The 23208-nt window shown below is 39.0% G+C and overlaps 1 protein-coding gene across 1 annotated transcript in view; it reads right to left on the reverse strand.

Annotated features, from left to right (window-relative positions):
- Positions 1-6847: 6847 nt before the first annotated feature.
- The window catches only part of LOC134661427 (zinc finger protein 704), a 58584-nt gene continuing 42223 nt past the window's right edge, over positions 6848-23208 (reverse strand). Inside the window, exons 5-8 of the mRNA XM_063517515.1 lie at positions 10281-10378; positions 8301-8459; positions 7505-7592; positions 6848-7078 (exon numbers count right to left, since the gene is read on the reverse strand). Coding sequence (XP_063373585.1) covers positions 6917-7078; positions 7505-7592; positions 8301-8459; positions 10281-10378 — 507 coding nt within the window. The 3' untranslated portion in view covers positions 6848-6916. The remainder of the gene's footprint in view (positions 7079-7504; positions 7593-8300; positions 8460-10280; positions 10379-23208) is intronic.

Consider the following 23208-nt stretch of genomic DNA (forward strand, 5'->3'; position numbering starts at 1 on the left):
ACTATGTACTCGTTAATTTAATGTTAGAGATTCGTCGAGATCCGCCTTATTTAATTTCAACCTGAAGAAATTAAGCACTTTCAATTGCCAATAGATACGTTACATTACAAGTTATGCGGCAGTGCACCAGCAATGACCTTTTAGTTTTAACCTCATTGACGTGTAAATTTCAGCAACCAACCATTAAGTTACTACAATATAAATAAACTGTAAAAATACCCGAAGTGGAATAAAATACTAACGGATTTTTTTATGTCTGTGCGAACACACGAAAGAATACCGGGCTTAGTGGGGGTTCTCATACTTTAGTAACAGCACGTGAACGACTCTCAAGTCTTACCTAATCATCGGTTAGGTCCAGATTATGCTTTTTGTACTGATATGTTTAAGTTATTTTTTTAATAGTATGACTTTGGCGTAGAGTGTAATAAATTGAGCAAAATTTAGCTAAAAAAACTAGTAATTAGGCATTATTATGTACATAATAGCGCGATAAAAATAAAGTTGTCTTTATTATCCAAAAATAATTATGTTCTACAGTAAATATCCAACATAAAACAATGTTTAATACCATGTATTTATACATCTAATAGCTTCGCGTAGGTATAATATTGAGATCGGTATACCGTAAAACTACGAAACTAGTATTAGAATTACGAAGCAATTAAACACACAATCGTCGAAAGTGGAACACCGCGCGCGCCAGCTTCCGACCATTCCTCAAACATGTCAACTTCTACCATCCTTGCCGTTGTTGGCTATCTATAGTCTATACCCATGCAACTGTTTATTAACCAAGTGCATTCGACACCGCGTTTCTTACTTCGAGATGAGTATTAGGTGATTCTACACAAGGCATGAAGGAAATATAGAACCCATTAATCATGCTTATTACAATATTTTACTTTTTGCCACGATACTAACACATAACTAACATTAACAATCAAATAAAAATACTTTGTACTGTCGACTTTCATTTTCACGGTAATTTGATATTACAATGTTGAAGCGAGTGGCAACATTTTTTTTGCTCAAATATTTTTCCATAATTTTAGATCAGCACAATAAACTATAACTGTGCATATTTTTACCTTATCGTAGCTAGGCTAGCATACTCAATACTATATATTTAATATTATGACTTTAACTTAATATAACACTTATAAGTATCATCCTATTTAGATAACCGCGTTTACATCTAGGTCCTTATAATATGGCAGTTGTCAATTCGCTAGCTGAGTTGTAGTTATAGCCTACACTACAATCTATCGAAACGGATAGTGCGTGCGTGTAGCGCAGAGTTCGTTGTCTACGTCCCGTCCCAATGGGACGTCGCGGCGAGAAGGTTCGTCAACTTCGACATGACATTCATGTTTCTATCACAACCTTTATTGCAATCAAATTCATATTTGGTAATTTTTGCAGGTACGTAAAAAATCATAAAACTCGGAAAACGAAAAGAAAAAAAAATGGTCATGAAAGAGGGAGTCGCAAGATTATTAATGATTCCGTATTGTGTTTCATGCTCGCTTTATACTCGTACACATTTTAGTAGCACACATTATTTTCGGGCAATTAAGGTCAGTCGGAGCCAGTGTGCCCAGCAAGTGTGCAACTACGCCAATTCGACGATTATAAGTAGGTAAAGCATGGAATAAAGGTTGGATCTCCTCTAGCGTGACCGCTCCTTCCTTTCCTTATTGAGAAAAATGCTGTCTCGGTAGAAGTGTGGTCCGTTATACTTGTAAGAGTTGTAAACGTGGCATAGGCGCAGTTGCCTCGTGAGCGCACTTGAATCAAACTGCTACGACGGGCGGATGACTATTATGGTGTGTCTGGGGATTGAGGACGGATAAAATAATGATCATGTAATAAAAAAACAGATCGAGAATCTCCTCTTTTATAACGGTGGTTAGAATTTATATAAATTGTAAGGCAAGGATCAAAATTAACAGTATGTAAATGAAAGAGATCTTGGACAGTTTTTTTTAATTCAGAATACTGTATAAGTGGACGAAAACGTAAAAAAGTTTAGCTGGCGATTATTGTTGATACAACCCGTCCCTCGTCACACCCAATAGAATATAAAAAAACATTTTAAATTTAGATACGCAAGTAAACTAGGAGAGCTTGAATCAAGTGAAAATAACATCCCAGAGACTGAGTAATGTGCTTTCAATATTAAAATATTACCAATACCTAATGAAAGTAGGTTTTATGGGAACCGAGTTAAGTTGCTCAGTTAATATTAAATAATTATTTAGCATAGTTAAGACTAAATTCCTTAGTTGTGATAAGTAAAACGATAGGAGTCGGAAGATTGAGGAGTAGGTAAACACACACTGTGTGTTTACTCCTCAATTCCCGATATTTCCCGTATATAGAGGTATATATGTATATGTACCATTTTTCAGATATTGCTCAGGAAATTTTAAGTATTGCAATATAGGCAATTATTTTTAAAGTTAAAGGACCATGGGCAACTTTGTATGGAGCCTGGACCCAACGCCGACAAAAATGAGAGTAAGGTCGTTAGATAGGTATTTCTATGTACTTCATTTTGTTCTACGTGCACCAAGCGGAATTCCATTGCAGAACTGAGATGTTGGTATTTTAGCCAAAATGTCGTCACCCTTATTACTTAGGCAATAGAGTCCAAGTAAGTAAATTCATTGCTGCAGGGTAGATGTTCGCGCACCGCCGGGCGAGCACACCAAATGATTTGCCGCGCTCGCCCGGCGGCGAACTCTATTGCCTAGGTAATAAGGGTGACGACATTTTGACTAAAATACCAATATCTCAGTTCTGCAATGGAATTCCGCTTGGTGCCCATAGAACGAAATTAAGTACAGAGAAATACCTATCTAATGACCTACCTCTCAACTCTGTTGGTTTTGGGACAATTTTGACGCATAGTCCTTTGAAATGATGACGTTGGAGCTGCCGAATAAAAACAAAATAATTAAGTCTTAACTCAAGTGAAACTGATATTATTACTTATTAGCTTTAGATAGTTAAATGAAAAGATTATCACGAGCAAGACCTTTGATAATTTCTTTGGTACGTAGAAACAATGATATTCATATTGCAAATTGTTACGAGCAGTGGACAAATGATTCAGTTTAGACGTGACACAGTTGGCAATGTCAGGCAGGGGAGTCTCGAGCGCGAGTCTGCCGCTGCGTGCTCAACATTGCAGTTATTACTGAATCGCGATTAGAAAGGGATTGAGATAGCTGTCAATCCATATTGATTTTGACGTAAGTGTATTGAAATCTGTTATTTCTAATCCCTTTCTGATCGCGGCATGATAATAAATCAGGCGGCCTCCGGCCTCCTGTATAACTAAAAGTGCAACACGAAGTAATCACCAATGAGACATATAATATATCTACATAGTATGTATATGCTTGCCAATTCGATTAATACTATTTATTTATTAGCGTTTTGCTAAGTATCTGCACCTATGTAGGTTTTGTTTTACTCGGTTGAAGTGTGTCAAAATTAATAGCGCTGCGTAGCGAAAAGAAGGCACACATCATACTTAAACAGCTCACTAGTATTATATAAATTAGTTTCTTGTGAGTAAATGCTAACATGCATTGATTATATCCAATCATGATAGCCAACCATAGTAGTTTCAACAATTTATAAACGGTGAATATATTTGAATCCATACTTATTATTATTACTAGGGCTAATATTAGTTCCTACTGTATTAGTTAACAAAAATAAATAAAAGCACGTTTGGTCGAGTTCTATGGCAATAGTGCATTTCAGCTGCAGTAGGATTGACTTTATTTTTATTGACCTTATTGACCAACTTTTTTTTATTGCAATATAGCATTACAGTTGTTGAATACTAAAGAACTATATTTTTAAGATAAGGCGTGTGTTGTTTTAGTTAAAGAATTGTAGTTTTAAATCTTAATGTCATTTTTTAAAAGACTTGTAATAATTAAGAAAAGTAAGTACTTCCAAAAATTTTTTAGCACGAATTATCGGGCCATGTATTAAATAAGTATTTCTATAGCGCAAACCATATATCAATACGAGTAACATTGACTATGCAGGCGTTCGAATTATTGCCTTAACGATACAGGATTATCGTTATTTGTTTTTAATTCCATATGTTTTATTTAAAAAGTCCTGTATCAGGAAACCAAGGGCTAAGAATTTTTAAATTCCTTAATATCTTTTTCATTTCTTCATTAATAAGATTAAAATAAAAAACAATAATAATTTCCTGGGCGACTAGCCAAGATGACAATCGTACATCGACAAACGCCGATCGAGAATAAAAAATATATCGGGATGACAATGAAGTATCTAAGCTTTGGTAAGTATTACAAAAAGTTGCATCATGGAAGACTTGCATTTACCCTCACCATCCACTGTTGTTAATCCTGATTGTTAAGCAAACGGCTGAATTATTCTAGCATCATGTACTGCAACTGTAGGATACCCATAACCAAAAGGACTTATTTAATTGGCACATACAAGATAGTAGCGAGCTTACGAAGGACAACTTTACCGCGTGCATTGATACATAGATGATTAGGCCAATCAAATTAGATTTTTTCGAAGAATAAATTCCCATCAAGCTAGAAATCGTTTTAATACCTTCATTTGGTCCTAAATGCGTGAAATCCGAGTTTGCGCGACCCCAGGAAGTGTGCCTAATTGTTTGCTCTTTTTACGTTTGTTGCTTGTAGCCCGAAAACGGCACGTCCGACAGAAAATTTGCTCTAATCATGATGAAAATTGATATCTGAGGATCCTAAAGGTACCTTAATATGAATTCAGTCTGTAAAAAATGGCCACCATTTTGAATGTCTTTATGTTTGGTACCTATAATTATGTTAAAATTAGAAAACTCCTTTTCACCAGTGTCTGATCCACAAAACCTTGTTGTTAGTGTCATTGTAATTAATAGTGGGGTCCTTCTACATCGAGAGTGACACGTTCTACAAACGTGTCTCCCTCCTGGGATTGTACAAACTCAGGTTACACGCACATAGAACCAAATGAAGGAATTAAAACTATTTGGAAATTCGTTTCGCAAAACGCTTTATGAATCTAATTTGAATGGTCTTAATGGGGTCCTAGAAGCATCGGACGCGAGGCCGTGCGGCGGCCGCGCCGCGGCCTCGCGGTCCTCTCCATTGTTGGCCGTTGGAACCATTAACGCTGGCTGAACGGTAATTTGGAGATGTATATACAACATAATTTTCCATACCTATTCAATAAAAATATTTTTTTCGTGTCAACTGTCAAGTCATATTCGATAAGACAATTTTGTTAAGAAACAGTAATTATATTATAGTGTTAGATATAGTAAATATTATAATTATGTACAAATATGAACATTGCTTTATTTTACCACATTAAATATGAATGCATTACGCAAGTAATATTTATTTATATACATATTTATTTTTCAAAATATATTTAATACTTATTTTTATTATAATATTGCAAATAGCAATCACCTTAACGTTATGTTAATCTTGTATTCTTGTCGCAAATGTGAAATAATCTTATTTTGGGCTCATTAGTTGCACAATATTGAATTGTGGTTCGGTGTTCGTTAAGTAAGGTTTTACAATAGTATGTATGGCCGGTATGCACGCGGCGACCGCATCATCGTTCCCGGGCCGGAGTCCGAGAGACAGCATCTCTCGTGCGGTGCTGCGCGGTGCGTGCGCGGCGCGGGCGCGGGTCGCTAACGGCCCGGAGCGGCGGCGGCGGCGGCGTGCGCGCAGGACCGCCCTACTCCCTCACCCGTGGGACCGCGGGCGGGCCGATCTCTTGTTGCGACCTACTGCCTTGAGTATTGTCTCCTTGTTCACGTAGTACAACATACGTACGACTCAGATATGTTCAACAATTTAACTCTAACCGTGTTTTATAATAGTCTTTTCGTCGAATTAGCGATTTCTTATAACTACTTAAGTCTATTTTATATATTACGACATTATGATCTGCTTATTATTTTAATCTAAATTTTCAGTCAATATACATAATTTATATTAAGTGATTAATATCACTAAAGTATTCATGTATGTAATTATGTATTTACGTTAATCTACTTGCCCATTTTTTAAGCAGTGTGAAAACATTGATTTTTATATATCTATTTAAAAGCACATTTGAAAATGTGGACGGATTTTTGTCTTCATATTGAACCTAAAAGTAAAAACTATCAGCCGATATTTAAAAAATATCGTTTTAATGATGTGGAACAATGGCCATTTTGAATAAATAGTCATAGTTTAAAATATGAGAATGGTAGCTACACACTCATAATAATCCGGTGATCTTATGTGATGTAACAAAAAGAATATTTTCACACTGATCTATATGTCAGTCTAAACTTACATTAAGAACTTAGAATTAGGAAATATTCACAGTCTGGGTTTCGGCGCGGTCGCCGCACGCCGTTGCGGTGTGGCGGCGGCGGCGGCGGCCCACGGGCGCGGCTGGCCCTGCCTCCTCTACCATGAGTTCGGTTACGACATTTACGAGCTCTAAACGTGAGTTCTTTTAAGGCGATGTTCACAGTTCTACAAAAATACGTGGGCAATGTCCATATTTTATTTATATAACGGCCCAAATTTAGAGAAAAAAATATGTCTCCTTTAAGTTTATATAGTCAATAAATATTTTAATATATTTATATGTATCGCATAATATATAGTTATTCGTCTGGCTAGTTTACCTTATATAAAAGTGTCGTTTGTCACCTAGTGTTATCACGACTCTCGCACAATTGTCCAAACACCTCGCCTCGCCCACCGGGAAGCAGGGCGTGCCAGCTAGGCAGGCAGCCACGGGCGCCCGGTATTGAGCATGCGGGCTCGAGTTACTTGTGGTAAAGCTGCGCGCGCGCCTCGGCGAGGTGGCGGCGGCGCCGCTAGTCGCCGAAGCGCGTGCAAGCCTTCTTCCACTTGCACTGCGTGCACCACAGCTCGCGCTGGTCCATGCCGTACACCTTGCGGCACTTCTTGTTGTCGGAGCGCGCGCGCCGCCCCGGGCTGCTGGGCGAGCTGGTCGCCGCCGACAGCCGCATGTGTTTCTACAGAAAAAACATGCATCTTACTATCATACATAGGTAACATTGACTTAGCAAAGGCATATAATTTTTTTAAATATATATAAAATAATATAAATAATTTGAGCCTATATACGGTCCCACTGCTGGGCACAGGCCTCCTCTCATGCGCGAGAGGGCTTGGGCTATAGTCCCCACGTTAGCCCAAAGCGGATTGGGGACTTCACATACACCTTTGAATTTCTTTGCAGATGTATGCAGGTTTCCTCAGGATGTTTTCCTTCACCGAAAAGCTAGTGGTAAATATCAAATTATCTCTATTCTAAAAACATTCAGTTTGCCCCTTGTAATCTACTTACTAGTCGACTTGCAAACATTTCGAATTCACAATAATTATAAGTGCTAATTTGTATATTATAACAAAAAACAAATGTATTATCAGCAACTCACCGGAGAGTGTGAATTGGACCAGGAATGAGATACTGGAATACTAATAGGCCTCGCATTTCCATTATGTAATGTTGACAGTAGTCCTTGCCTGTAACAGAAGATTTCGGTTAAAATTATTGACTTCTTCGAAGACTACTACCAAAGACTCATTGATTGTATTGTATAAAATGTGTGTTTAAGATAAATGCTTCGAATTTGACAGCTTGTGTAGATGGCGCTGTACGGCTCCGTAGATTATACGGTAATTTTGCTTGTAAAAGTTGACTTAAGTGACCACAAAACATATGGCAGAGTACAGCGGCATTTCAGTTGACTATAATAGGTAGAGAGCAAAATTGTTTCTTACAAGGAAGGGTACCCAACTGGTCAGCTCCGATTTGATTTATTTTTAAATATGTTATAGAGTAGTCTAAAACGTATTTTTTTTTAGCTGCCCATACTCAACTTCCTGGGAGAAATTGGCCTCCAAAGTACTGAAAAGTGACAAAACGCTCGAACTTCTGTAGAGAGTTTTGTTCAAGATAATTGCTAGTTAATTACTGCTTTGAATATATGTTGGTGAATATGAAAAAATAATGGACACGTATTTTTATTATTTTGGCTGTTGAGTATGGGCAGCTAAAAAATACGTGTCCGTTATTTTAGACTACTCTATAACATATTTAAAAATAAATCAAATCGGAGATGACCAGTTGGGTACCCTTCCTTGTTAGACAAAATCTCTATTACAATGAATTACTCTTGGTACGTGAAGTATTTGTGTACGATTGAGTCATCCCAAGTTTGGGAATATAACCTGTAGGAGCCGACTAGCTGGCGCTGGTAGTCAGGGTCCTCGTGCGGCGGGCGGCACATGTCCCGGTGCGAGAGCGTCGGCGGCGCGGCCGGCGCCGGCACCTCACGCTCAGTGTAGTAGAACTCCTCCTCGTGGTCGCTCTCTCCTTCTTTCTTAGGGCTGGAAAATTTAAATTGTCAGGCTGCATTGTACGGCACGAGGAACGATCACATCAGACACATAAAATTAGCCGAGTCGAGGGTAGAGGCGGCACTTCCCGACGAATAGTATAAACGTTTATATAAGTAAGTGATGATGACATTTGCCGAGAATTAGCATTGTGCTGATGGCATGTATATACACAGGCTACGTCGGCGGAGCAGGGCCGCGTTACGTAAGACGCGGGCGGGGTGACCTTGCGCGCGGGCGGCGCGGAGCGCGCACCGGCAACCTTGTCGTGAAGCCTTGTCGCTTCCGGGTCAGCCCAGGGCCGGCCCTTCATTTTCTACTCCTGTATATTTTCTACTCTATTACATTCGATTTATTATTAATAAAACTAAAGGTCGTACCCACTGTTAAACTGTGTTTATTTATTTCTCTTAGACCATTTGTACAAGTGCCAAAATCGTATGAATATCTAATGTCACAAGTGTTTGAGTCATAGTAGGTACTAGGTAGTAGTACCTAATAACAGTAGGTACTAGGTACTCTTATTTATTCTCCATTCGATGTTAATGATTTTATTACTTTTTGACGGTGAAGGTCGTGATAAAATGTTGAAACTTGTAAACAACTAACGCTTTGCAAATCTACAAGTCTAACATTTTTAGGGTTCCGTAGCCAAATGGCAAAAAACGGAACCCTTATAGATTCGTCATGTCAGTCTGTCTGTCTGTCCGTATGTCACAGCCACTTTTCTCCGAAACTATAAGAACTATACTGTTGAAACTTGGTAAGTAGATGTATTCTGTGAACCGCATTAAGATTTTCACACAAAAATAGAAAAAAAAAACAATATATTTTGGGGGTTCCCCATACTCAGAACTGAAACTCAAAATTTTTTTTTTCATCAAACCCATACGTGTGGGGTATCTATGGATAGGTCTTCAAAAATGATATTAAGGTTTCTAATATCATTTTTTTCTAAACTGAATAGTTTGCGCGAGAGACACTTCCAAAGTGGTAAAATGTGTGTCCCCCCCCCCCCCACCCCTGTAACTACTAAAATAAGAGAATGATAAAACTAAAAAAAATATATGATGTACATTACCATGTAAACTTCCACCGAAAGTAGTTTTTTTAATACGTCATAAATCGCCTAAATACGGAACCTTTCATGGGCGAGTCCGACTCGCACTTGGCCGCTTTTTTTATCTACGCTTCAACTTAGAATGCTGGTGAGTGAATTAAGTAGATGTAGCGTAGCAAGAGAAGTTAATGGCGACATGACGACGGAAATGAGACGGTTGCATCTGTGCAGCGGCAGCGGTGTGCGTTGCGCACCAGCTGGGCATTGCGCAACGCGGTAGGTATTATTGCACCGTGCGTCAGCGCGCGTGCGGCGTTGCCGGTGCACGTGTCCAGCCCGACCTTATCAACCATTTATCACATTTTACTAATAAACAATAACACTTGCTCCGAGCAAATCAAATATGTAGGTACGTAGGAAACCGATTTTGTGATTTCTTATTTCTACAGTTATAGCATAATTATGGGATATAACTTTGACTGTATAAAAATGAAATTAAACTTTACAACTACATTTTAACCTTTTGGACGCCAATGACCGATATATCCGCACCGTAGGTTTTACGCCAAAGACCGATTAATCGGTCACAGACCACAGAGCAACATCGACCTACGTGCATATACATAAAGTTCAACTTCAGTTTTGACACTTCAATGATGTGGCGTCTGAGTGACAGCTATTGTGTTTGACACGGCGTGGAAAAGGTTAAAATGTTACCCAACAGAGGTGAATAATTCAATTCTTAGGCTTACCCTAAATGCGTGAGTCTGATATGACTTTCAATCGAAGAGCAGGAGTTAGTGATGTACCCACAGCCTCTCCAGGTGCACTCGAACACTACACTGTTAACCTGGAACAATGGCAAAACAATAATTGAAACTTGTTCGCACAATCCTCGTGTACCTAATGTATGTAAATATACTAAGGTATTACAGGTAGGTATATTGCAATACCGTCATGCATCTAGGTATGTTTTCTGTAAGAGGAGCGAATGTGATTAGCGCGGTGAGGCGATGAGCAAGTATAGGTATACGACATGGCAACGGCGGAAGCAGCTCTAGGTCGCGGCCTTGTTCGCTGCATGCCGCTGCGCGCTGCACCCGTCCTCCTGCACCGGGCACGCGCGCCGCCCACGCCACGCCGCGCCGAGCGCTCCCAACCCCGCTCCCCGCTCTCTGACACATCTCCTAAAAGCTACCTATGCCAACATCCCACCCATCCTCTGATGCTCATTCAACTGGGTTACCTGCCGTTTTCAGGTTCGTTACTGACGATCCGCGTTGAACATCTATTATTAAAAATATTATATACGGGATATTTGATTCTGTTAAGCTATATGGTAAAAATGTGAATATCGCTCCTTATCAAGCAAAACCGCCGCCTTCCTAAGATGAACCCAAAAATGCCTTGAAAAAAAAAGAGAAATGAAACGTGAGGAGTGTGGGCGTGAACAATTACAATATGTAGGTATGTTTAAAGCACCTACAGGATTCGCTGTCGCAACGTAGCGAACGACGAGGGATCGCGGGGAGAAGGGTCGGCGGGCAGCAAACGCTTCTTGCCAAAGATTCTGCAACGACCTTCCGCTCTAGGCCACATTATTTCGGCCACCCAGACTGGCCGAGACAATACTATCGCTTTCTCACGATGAACTGCTTGACATTTGATTGAATGATAGCAAACGCATAATTTTAGTAAATCCTGTATAAGTTAAATTAGAATAAAAAAATTTTTTCACCATGCATGAAATAGAGCACCAGAAGATTAATAGAGAAACGTAGACAGAAGTTATTGTTAGACACAATTTCTATTTTAAAACCCGTATAAAACTATAAAGAGTAGGTTATTTGATTGTGACGTCACATGCTAGTGTTTCATATAAATTCCATAGCAGCAAAATAGTTTTGACAGTTCGAAAAAAGAAACTGATTTGACTAGTAGTCAAATACCCTATAGGTACACGTGCGAATATGTAATCGCAATGCACCTCGTGCCGATGTCGATTTAAAACACTCCCTTCGGTCGTGTTTTAATTTATCACCACTCGTTGCGAATTTCCTACTTTCCGCACTTTCATCGTAAATAACTAGATAGGTATTACGAAATGGATAATTGGCGGGTTCAAAAAAGAAGCGTAGGTATGTACAGGTACTTTTCGATGTTCGTATCGGAACGTGAGTCGATATCGCAAAGACAAAGGCTTTGCAACCTTCGAGGACCACCCTTGGCCGTGGTGGTGTGATCTAGTTCGCGGCCCGCCTGCCCGCGCCCCGCTGCCGCAATACCCCTGACCCGACCTACTTCTGGATGCACTTCATATAAGTAGGTGCGCTACCTACCTATACATTAAGTCTACATTAACTACCATAGAGATTGTAACGAAAACGTGTTTGACCTACTTTAGTTTTTATACAGGTTCAATTATGTGCAGTTTTAATAAAAATATTATTTTAATACTGTTTCAATGGGTAGGTACACATTTTTTTAAATCAAAGGATTCTACAATATATCCGTTCAACAGTAACTTACTCTTAGTTACATTAGATACTAGTAAATGATAATGACGTATGTTACAACAAGGAAACTTCCGCTTGTATCGTATCATTTACATTACACATAACATATGCAGTAATTGGTTGCGTGGTATTAAGAATAAGGACCTAATGCTCTTTGGCTACCCCACGATTTAGTTCGATTTTTTTAATCATCACGTTTTAGTACTAAAGCACAATGGGTGTATTGACTATTGTCGTATTAGTTACTCAGTAAAAAAAAAACTACAATACATTGTTTGGCAGCACAAGCCAAAAGCAAGTAATTTTTCAGCAACGCTCCATTCATTCTTATATGTATATGTAAATACTCACTTTTTCAGCTACTGTTCTAAGCTGGAAAAGTTGTGTTACGATTTAATTTTCCAGATATCATAAACCCGAAAATTTCTAACAATACACACAAATATTATTCACATGCATCACATTATTATGGGTTCTTAGCATCGTATGTAAATCAGTGTTTTACAGAGGTGGCAAGTATTTTTTTTATCAAAAAAACAAAAAGGCTAAATACACGTCGTGTATGTACAATCACGAAACATCAAGTTAAGAAGCACTGGATATATATTATGATATATGAATATAGCCCAGTTTACCTTCCCCTTTTAGAGTAAATAGGGCACGCGGGTCAGGAGGGGGCGGCACGGGACGAAGTCAGTTCGGGAGGGAGTCTCCCTAGGTGCACCACTGACCTACTTCCGCCAAGCCGAGGAGAACCGACCAGGCGGGTGACCAAATCAGGCCTTACTTTATATTATAACGTGCATTTATAATAAGTAAACATCAAAACGAGTAACATTAATAGTCTTTTTCATCACACTTGCATGTGCAACGGGGGCTAAAGTAAATTATACTCCCACGGGAGTTATAGCTTTTATTTTAATTATGTCACCAAACTCATATGAACGAAATAGGTTCTAAGTGAAATACTTGTTAAAATTCAAGATATAAAATGAGTTACATTTTCTAAATTCTAACGTTTATACCTACCTAATTTAACTGTTTTGTTTGTTTATTAAGCTTAGAATAAATTTAAAAGTGGAAAAATTACTGCCTTGGGCGAGACTTGAACTCACGGCCTCTGGATGGATACTCCAACGCTCTGTCAACTGAGCCACCAAAACCTCATCCATAGCCAGTGAATCTTTCCAGCATATAGAACCCTAGCGACATCTATGGTAAGAGCATTACACTTTTTAAGGTCTGCGCCTTCGATGCCTAGGCAGTCAAAAAATGACAATATGGCGGACGAACGTCTGAAATTGTGACCGTATTTAAAAAATATTTCGCTTAAACTTTTAGTTTCTTCTTTGTAAGTGTGATGAAATAGTACATGCATTGTGCAATTTAATAGCCGTTTAAAATATTTTTACACAATTTTCTATCGTGGCTGAATGCCTTTTAGGTCTGTGCCTTCGAAGCCTAGCCTGTGAACATCCTGTGAACGAATGATAATATGTCGGACGAATGTTTGAAATATCACCGTATTTAAGAATTATTTCGCTTAAAATTTAGTTTTTTCTTCGCAAGTATGATGAAAAACATTGTGTGTAACTGCGGGGGTGAGAATATTGCAAACTCGAGTATACCTCGTTAGCATAAATTTACTTACCCTCACGTTGCACAATGTACTAATAAATGTGATGTACCTATCATAAAACCAATTAGTGTGATTGGCAGTCAGCCAACCATTGGAAATTGTTACTAAGTGATGTTAAAATAACTGAGCGATTCCTTTGTTTGATAGAGTGAACTCATTTCTGCGGCTCAGATGAGTAGCCGTAACATGTACTCGCGTTGGACTCGATATTAGACGGCTTTAGTGTGGTTCACAGCTTACACGTGTTTGCCGATGTGATTGTGTGCAGTGGCAATGCACTCGTGTGGGTGAGTGCAGCAGTGTACATACACCGGGAGTGGGAGGAGGGGGCGATGCACGTGTAGCTTGTGCCGCATCGGGGAAAACCCTGACACGGAGAGGAAGGCGGCGGGGTAGGGCTTCGTCAGTTGGTAAATGTTAATAGCAATAGCCGCTTTGTTGCAGTCTTTGTTCTTTCTTTATATAAAGCTTTCAAAATAGGGCGACAACGTTCGAAGGTGCTAAGTTATTGGCGTCCTAACGAACACATTTACCTACATGTATTGAATGCGTTCAAGGTATATAATCTTTATGAAATAAACATACATTCGACTATATATCAAGTAAGTAACTATAACATATGTAGGTAAATTGTTATATGTATTAACAGTTATGTCGAAGTCTTACACTGCAAATAAAATAGTATGTAGGTGTCTCTTAACAAGTAAATTAATGCTAAAAAAAATGTTATTCGACGTGTATTTCGTTGCAGAATACTGGCTTAGACCATTATATAATGTGAAATGCCATATACATGTGTTATATACTATAGTAGGTACATACAATAATCTAATGAAGTAAATTGTGTGGAGGTTCTAGTTTAGTTCATTTTGAAAGCTAAAGAAAAATCGTGATATGATTAAACGCCTACAAAGAGTAACTTATAGATTTTGGGTTAGAAAATTAATTGTACCTATCGATTGTTATTGTTAATCCGGCCGGTTTTAAGTAGTCTTCACCGATGGCTATACTCACTAAATTCCGGTTTTATGAGAAATGCTCATCCGATGATTTGATGAACCAACAGAATATTTCACAACGGAAACTGCTAGCTACTAGGAAATATTGCGTATCAAGTCTGCAAGCAGTCTTGATTTCCCCAAAACATATCACAGCACCGGTTACATAAAGTTCAATATTGTCTACGCTGTGAAACCTACGTAAATATATAAAATGCCGGTTTGTTGTTTCGCCGTCTCTCTCGCTCTACCGCAAACACGAAGATGATAATTATTGATTTGTTTTCATTGCGTCTCTCTTTTGCCTACAGACCCGCATAAGCTGGTCTCACCAGTGTGACCTTCTAGTTATTTTGTACACGTACGTTGTTTACGTGTCATCTCGTTCTAGAACTACGGAGCGAGTTGTTTGTGCGTTACAAGTACGTAGAAGCGGCCAACGCGCCCGGTACGTGTGTGTGTGTGTGTGTGTGTGTGTGTGTGTGTGTGTGAGACCCGTTGCTACGATCATTTCACTCTAGCGAACTCTCCTATTCCTTTTAACACGGTCGAAAACTTGACAAAGACGTACACGTATGTCGTATAAAGACTAGGTACATACTCGTAGATACGTTTTGTACACAGTGGCTTGAAGATTTTACCCGGATTTTCTTTGCTTATAAGTTAACTTAACTTATATAACAAAGGCATATCTCCTAGGAGTTATAGGGCCTAGGAAACTTGAGTATTCACCTAAAACTCTAACATTGTTTTATTATATTACCCCTGAGGCCCAGATCAGATACTAAAATCACACTTATAATTAGGGCGGGTAACTGACATCATCATAATAAGTATGTTAACTGCGCAGTAGCGAAAATGTAAATCATTGTTTTTATGATATAATATTGTTACGCACAATTGAAATGTAGAATAAAAATGCTGTAATGGCTTTACTGCCGTATTCGAACTTCAAGATATTCACAAGAGACGACACGTACTAGATCCATTCTAGATACGTTATATGTAGTTTAGATTTCAACTAGTTCTCTTTTGCAGCGCAATTCGAGCAACCAATGTCACTTTTACGTTAGATAGAGTTAGATGTGAATTGGATCTCTAAGCCATATCTTGTGGAAATCGTTCAAGAGTATCTCCAAAATCGCGCAAATGTCACATTTGACAGGTTAGATCTTAAACATATCGTTATCATATCTTGGCGATGTCTAAAAGATATTTAACAGATGTCTATTTCAAAATCCGAATCGGGTCCTAAGGGCCTCCGTGTCCTTAGTCTCCGTGTGGTAACTTGGTAAGTAAGTAGGTAAGTATTGACCAGAGTATAGAGCAATTTGGGTTGTTGGCGGCGAGAGGAGCGCGGAAGTGGGAGGCGCGGGCTCACGTGGCGGGTCACCGGTTCGCTTTTCATAACAAGCTTTTCTTGCCGTCCATGTTTACAAACAGACGCACTCGACGCCGGACGAAGTCATCTCCGTTATATTTCCGGTTGGCACTCAGCAGTAAGAATAATGTCACCAACTTTATTACTTAGGTACTGTAACTAGTCGAAGATATTGGGTGACAATGACATAGCGATTGGCTTGCGATGGAACACAAAGGATTTGTTTTAGTGTCTGCATCCGTTTCGTGGCGCGCCACTGCGTGGAGCGAGATGCCAACACGCGCGTGCACCCCTGCCGCAGGGCGGTACATGCAGGTCAGCGAACTCCTACCATCCACCCCGATTAATCGTTTATTTCTCAATTATGTCATTGACACGGTTTTATTTATATGTAGATACATAAATTTTGACTGTTTTAGTCTCACGTGGCCCCGTCTCGTCTAATTATAACTATAAATATTTGCTTATGAACTGATATAATAAATGATAAGAATTTAATGGTTCGTAAAACATATTTGCTTTTCGTTTGTAAAGCAATATTCTGCAGTTAAATGAAGCTTCGATAAAGATAATAATATATCGTGTATCTCTCAGGTGTCGAATTCTCTCCGATGCGTTGAACCCTAATCAAAACATTCCCTTCCCAAGTTCCCATTCGCGACCCCTCCGCTCCGCCGTTCCCCGCTACCCGTACTGCATGCCCACCCTGGGATATACATACTTCTTATCCCACTACGATACGAATATTTTGGTCTCAAAATTTAGACGTTTTGAATGAAGCGCCGAAAGTGGACAGATCTTTTCCGATTTTTTAAGAGATCTCCCAACAAAAATAAAAAAAGTTCATAGTATGGTCAAGTGGGGTTTAAAGCTTGTTGCAGGCGTATTTAAACCTCTAATTAGGCTTGACATTACATTTATTACAAATCCCATTACTTTATTTGTCTGTTGAGTAAAATAAAGGGGTGATTTGCAGATAGGTACTTATACGTAGTTATGAAATGAGTTGATGATTCAGTGGCGGCGAGACTCGGCCCGACCGCCGGCCGGCGCGGGCGCCGCTCAGGATTGGATGCCCACCGCCAGCCGCTTCTGGCTTTGGTCGCTGACCTCAACAGGTTCTGACTTGCTACAATTTCATGTGAATTTTACTTTTTTATCTCATAGGGTTGAGGAGCTGCAAAGAATCTTGCATCTCACATCCGTTTTGTTATTTTAACGTCTTATCCTTGATTTTGATAGAACCACAATGGTGATTGAATAGAAAAATTATTAATATAATTAATTAAATATGCTATTAATTTAGAATCCAATGTCACAGTAGCCTAAACTAAATAATGAAACAGCCCCTAATGTCACCTGTAAAAGCAAACTCAGCTCTGTACATTGTGTTCTTTAACACTTACTATCCATGTACCTACTCGTATGTAGGTATGTTAGGTACATATAATATGTTAATCAATAATACTTAGGATGCAATTACTTTACATTCGTAGTACTATAATAAAAATCATTGGGATGTTTTCACCTCAATCAAGTATTTGATTTTTTTATTTGTGTGTAGGAATTAGTGATGTGCCATTATCGAGACAGTATTCATTTTTATAGGGCAAATACTCTCGTGCGAGTATGTAGGTAGGTATTCCCGTATTCCATACTAAACAGAGTACGTTCTCGAGAACGACACAAAACTAGTCAGATTATCTACAGTCCGTGTGTCTCTACATTGCTAGGTCAGTGCTACACTGCTACACGGTCAGTATGGCACAGTACACCTGCCCAGTTGCTGGACCTAACGTGCCATCGTGAACTCTACCAATAACCTCTCCCTGTTTAGTTTATATATTAGCTAAGCGGAAATTACAAGCTAAGTACAGTTATGCCTTTAATTATGAAAGAGATGTTGTTTGTTTTGTTTTGCAAATTTACCTTAGGTTAAGTATTGGGTAGGGGAGTTTGTTGAACCACGGGACTAGTCATTAGATATCGCGTGATGAGGCCGCCGCGCCCGCGCCGCTCTGTGCCGCGCCGCTGCCGCGGCGACGGGGATCGCCGCCGCATATTTGTCACTAGCGGTCACTTCTACGTATGTACCTTTAATCGTTATAAAATAAAACATAATACTTGGTTTTAACTATTCGCACAGTTTGAAATAGGACCACAGCATAAACGTTTTATGGCTTAAATATTATTGGAAAACGATGCAATTTTGCGTCGCAAGTGAAAAATATATAACGTATCAGTACCTAAATCAAAATTATTGAAATGACCGCTTATATTTTAATAAGACTACTCAACAGACACATATTATATTACTAACATTATAGTAAATGCTACCATAAAATTTAACTGAAGCACCTTTTACCGCCACCCAGCTGTGCTCTAAAATGTTTTATTACGAATAGACTAAGCAGAAACACGCAATCTGCGATCCTTGGAGGTGTAGAGAAGAGAGTAAACATTTGAACTGTCAAGAACGGGCAGTGCCCGGGACGCGGAGTCATTGCCCTGTCGATGCTGTTTAAAAAAAAGCGTTGCCTTTTATACGCAACCCATCGCTTCGTACCGCTGCCACTACATAAAGAAACGCATATCAAGTCTCCTCGCACAAGTAAAATTTAAAAATCATGACTTTCACTTATGTGGTAAACGCGTATTTATGTTGTTTAATAAACCATCATGAATGTTTGTTTTAATTAACCCGATTAGTGCGTGGAAATTATTAGGATCATAGTAATAAGTAAATAGGTAATTAAAAAGTGGTCTTTGTACAGCGAGGTCGCATCATTTTGATCATAGCAAAATGATCGGTCCGCGATCAGCTAAATATTCGAGGCTGGTCAATGTCTTCTTGGGCAGTGCTTTGACCGCGTCAAGGCCGTCAGGATAGGGTACGTGAACTTTGTGGCGACCGCATGCGAAATATGTACCTAATAGTAACTTTTATTTGTGCTCTATATAATAAAGAAAAACATGACATTCATTTTTTTTGTAATTATAATTGTGCAACAGAAACAAATATGTAGTGGGATAATGTTTGTTGTCAGTAGCATTAGGGTTAAGATAGAGGGAGCACCGTCATTGGGGCGTTGACCTGTAGAGTGAGATAGAGCGACAACAAAAATGAAGTTGGAGCGTACCCCGGAGGGGAGTCCGGGGCTCTAGCGTCGGCACGGACCGGCGCCGCCACGCGGGGCTCCTCTACGCACAAGCAACAATGGGGGCCTGACGCTTAAGGTCTTTATGTGATACTATATCCCACTTTGCTTACCTACACTGGAACACTTTATTCGAAATATGACTCTCAAGAGTGCATACGTGCATAAAAAACATTTAGTTCTTTATAATAAATATGATATGTAAGTAATTGTAAATATTAAAAAATCGACTTTGGATAAATGTAGCATGAAGTAATAATTACCTATATATGTAAATAGATTCGCCTTCGTAAATTACAGCAGTTAAATTATAAAGTGATAAAGTTGATATGCAACAAATATGTACATAGGTCTTCTTACTTAAATACACACGCTTCTGTTAACGAGTGTATTGAATTGTTGCATCTGTGTCGTCAGCAGAATTGATGTAACATTTTCTTGATTGCCCAACGTCATCCATACCTACTAAAGACGACTTTGAAATTAGGCTCTGGCACTTATGCTGGCTCATCTTCGGCAAAAATATATACCTTGAGTAAGTACTTATGAGTCTTATGACTGTCCAGCTGTTCTCCTCTACAGGTCGCATTTACTCAACCGATTCTCGTGAATTTTTGGGAGCAGGTTCGTCAATAGGGTAGTTGACTGGTTAGAGTTTGGGAAATCAGTTTCTTTTGTCGAACTGTCAAAACGATTAGCCGCTATGGAATCTGAAATACAGAACAGCGACGTCACGGTCGGCTCTTTATAGTTCTTTCGGATTTATTAAATAGATTGTTGATTATCTCCGAAATTGAGTTAATTAGAATACCGGTGTCTTTGAAAAAGTTACTAAATTTAAGTTCGGGAATACAACCTATAAATTAACGAAAAAAAAAAACACGGTGTACATACTTGAATAATGTATGAAGATCTAATTGGTTAAAAATGTAAATAGAAAAATCGGTGAGTACAGTTCTATGGTCGTCACACCAATGCTTATAAATACTACGAGTCTACATCTGATATTATTGCCCTACCTCTAAGAATGCATACCATTACGCTGTTTATAATAAACGTGGTTCGTTAAATAAACAAGAGTATATGCGGCACGTTGTACTAAATAGTGCTATATAGATCTATTATCACGGCATGATAATGTGAAGCGTTGTAGATTGACGGGTAATTGTTTGACAAAAGAGTGTGTCGGGCTCCGTGCGCATGCGCGGGCGCAGCTAACGACCGTGCAGCGCACGAGTGCGCCCGGCACCCGCCCGGGTTACCCACCACGCACACCGGAAACTCACTTTGTACCCCATAAATTAGCAGCCATGCTAGTTCAACACAGGTCATCGCTTAGAAATTTCAATTAATACTTTTATTAGGAAATGTACATAAATCGGTAAAGAACTACTGCTCTTGGGCAGGATTAGTAACCACATATATGCCACATACCATTACGCTCTCTAGGTTAGCCCTTTCTTATGGACAAAAATTGTTTAGGTATAAATAATAAAACAAGGACAAAAAGAAAGTCCAGGTACAGGCTAGCTAGCGATACGTCCGTCAAATGCACGAGCAACCCAAACGAGAATGTTTTAGTACAGTCACGTAGGCAGTTGCTCTACATAAATATTAAATATATGCACATATAAGTACATACTTGGCCGTGACAAGAAATTTATTTGAAATATTTAATTTGGAATTTATGCAATTGCTTTCTTTGAAACTACGCTATTAAGGGACCCACTGATTAACAGTCCGCCGGACGATATCGGCCTGTCAGTTAGAACAAAAAGTTGACAGTTCCGAACAACTGACAGGCCGATATCGTCCGGCAGACTGGTAATCAGTGGGCCCCTTTACAGATAGGTACAATTTTTTAAATGACTGGTTAGATCATTTTCCCAAAATCATAATTTACCTGTAGCATAATTTCTATTCGCATTTTTTCCTATTCTTAATTTACACCAGACGCATTAATTCCTAACATGATTTTTCCATTCGCATTTTTTCCTATTCTTATAATTTACACCAGACGCCCTTACGCCGCGTGGTCCGATCGGCTTGTCCGATCAATCGGACTACGAATATTTTTTTTTCCTGTTGGTTCGATTGATCGGACGATAAGTACTTATTGAAGTCTTGTAGTCCTACTATCGGACTAACGGGATTTTAAAAGTTCATCTAGTTCGATCGATCGAGCCACGAGACTTTGTAAAATCCTCTTAATACGATTACACAAATTTTATTCTTCCTGGTGGTTCGACCGATCCTTTCGTGGTGAATTTTGTGTTCTGTTCATATGTCGAAAGTGTTATTTACTTATGACGACGACTCTTGCCTTTACGACGCACGTAATATATTTTCTCGTGATCCATAATTTCCTCCATTTCTACGAGATTAATAAATGGCTTTGACGTCAGATATAGTCATTTTTAACTAACGTCGTATCGGAGACAATATACCTAGAAAAGATTATCTCATGCCAGTTTCTAGTACCGGTCTAAGCTAAGATGAGATAGCCTTCATGTATTTTTAGCTGGACTTAACAAAACAGTTTCTATAAAAATAGTCCGATCAATCGCTTTAACAGGAAAAAAATCTCCCTGTGGTCCGATCGTTTGGACTACAAGGAAATCAATTTTCCACCACGGCATCACGCGGCGTAAGGGATTAATTCCTAGTTTAAATTTTTCTCATAATTAATACTTTCCAAGTCGTTTTATTCACATTCTTTTTATTTCTTAGGCGATAATATTACCATGGCCCCACCGCATTGTTTCTTTTCAAAAAAACATTTAGTTTACAACTTAGCTAGACGGAGCGCCGCTTCGCGGGGCTCCTATTTCTGGGCGGTTTGCCCTTCGGGCATCTGAAGCTACCTAACGAACCTAACCTACCTACACTTTTTTCCCCAAAGTGTAATGTTTTCATGGACGTCACACTAAATTAATAGGTTAGGTAGGTTAGGTCCGTTAGGTAGCTTCAGATGCCCGAAGGGCAAACCGCCCAGAAAGCGGGGCTCCGTCTAGCTAAGTTGTGAACTAAATGTTTTTTGAAAAGAAAGTGGGGTGGGGTAATCGATTTTTTGATTATAGAATAAACGCCGTAAGAAATATTTGTGAGTGGCTAAATTGTCTAATGGGAAAATATGCGAATGGAAAAATCATGTTAGGAATTAATGCGTCTGGTGTAAATTAAGAATAGGAAAAAATGCGAATATAAATTATGCTACAGGTAAATTATGATTTTGGGAAAATGATCTAACCAGTCTTTTAAATTCGATTTCAATTAATTAGAGTAAAGTTATACCTATATCATAAAGCGGGAATAGTGAGTTACAAAACGCCTTTGTAGTTTCTTTCTCCTTACTGGCATCACTTGTAGGAGTTTCGTCGCATAGTGGGCGTGCATGTAAAGTTTCTACTGGTAAGTGCTGGTAATAAGTACATATTTCTTATGAATATCATCGTGATTCAAATGGCAACTTTTTACTGTAGGTATAATAAGTTTTTGTTAGAAATTTAATTACAGATTAATTGTGATACTATTCACAAGTGCAGGTTTCTTAAATTTGTACCTATCTAAAAGCTATGCTAGCCGCTGTTTACGGATTGTAGGTACGTACCGTAAAGTGTGCATGCGCCGCTAGGCTAGAGGCAAACATTCATGCGAGGCGAGCGTGACGCGCGCGACTTGTTTTGCGGGTGCCATTTACACTACCTACTAACTGTTTACCGAGCGGGGAGCGATCAGCGCGCCTCTACTATACCGCAATGTCTTCCGCGTTTTAATATAGAACGCGATGCGAAGGCCGTGCTATTATTTGTGCGCGGTTCTAACGACCATCAAACAGCTCGCGCAGTTGACAAACTTGTCACCGGTAATATTTTTTTGAATGTGCTTATCGCATTCAATACTGACCAAACTTCTATGATTACTGAAACTGATAAGAAGCAATAAATTTATTGTCCTAAATTCTAGTTTTTAAACTTCCTACCATTTT

This window comes from Cydia amplana, chromosome Z (assembly GCF_948474715.1).
Source record: "Cydia amplana chromosome Z, ilCydAmpl1.1, whole genome shotgun sequence".
Lineage (NCBI taxonomy): Eukaryota > Metazoa > Arthropoda > Insecta > Lepidoptera > Tortricidae > Cydia > Cydia amplana.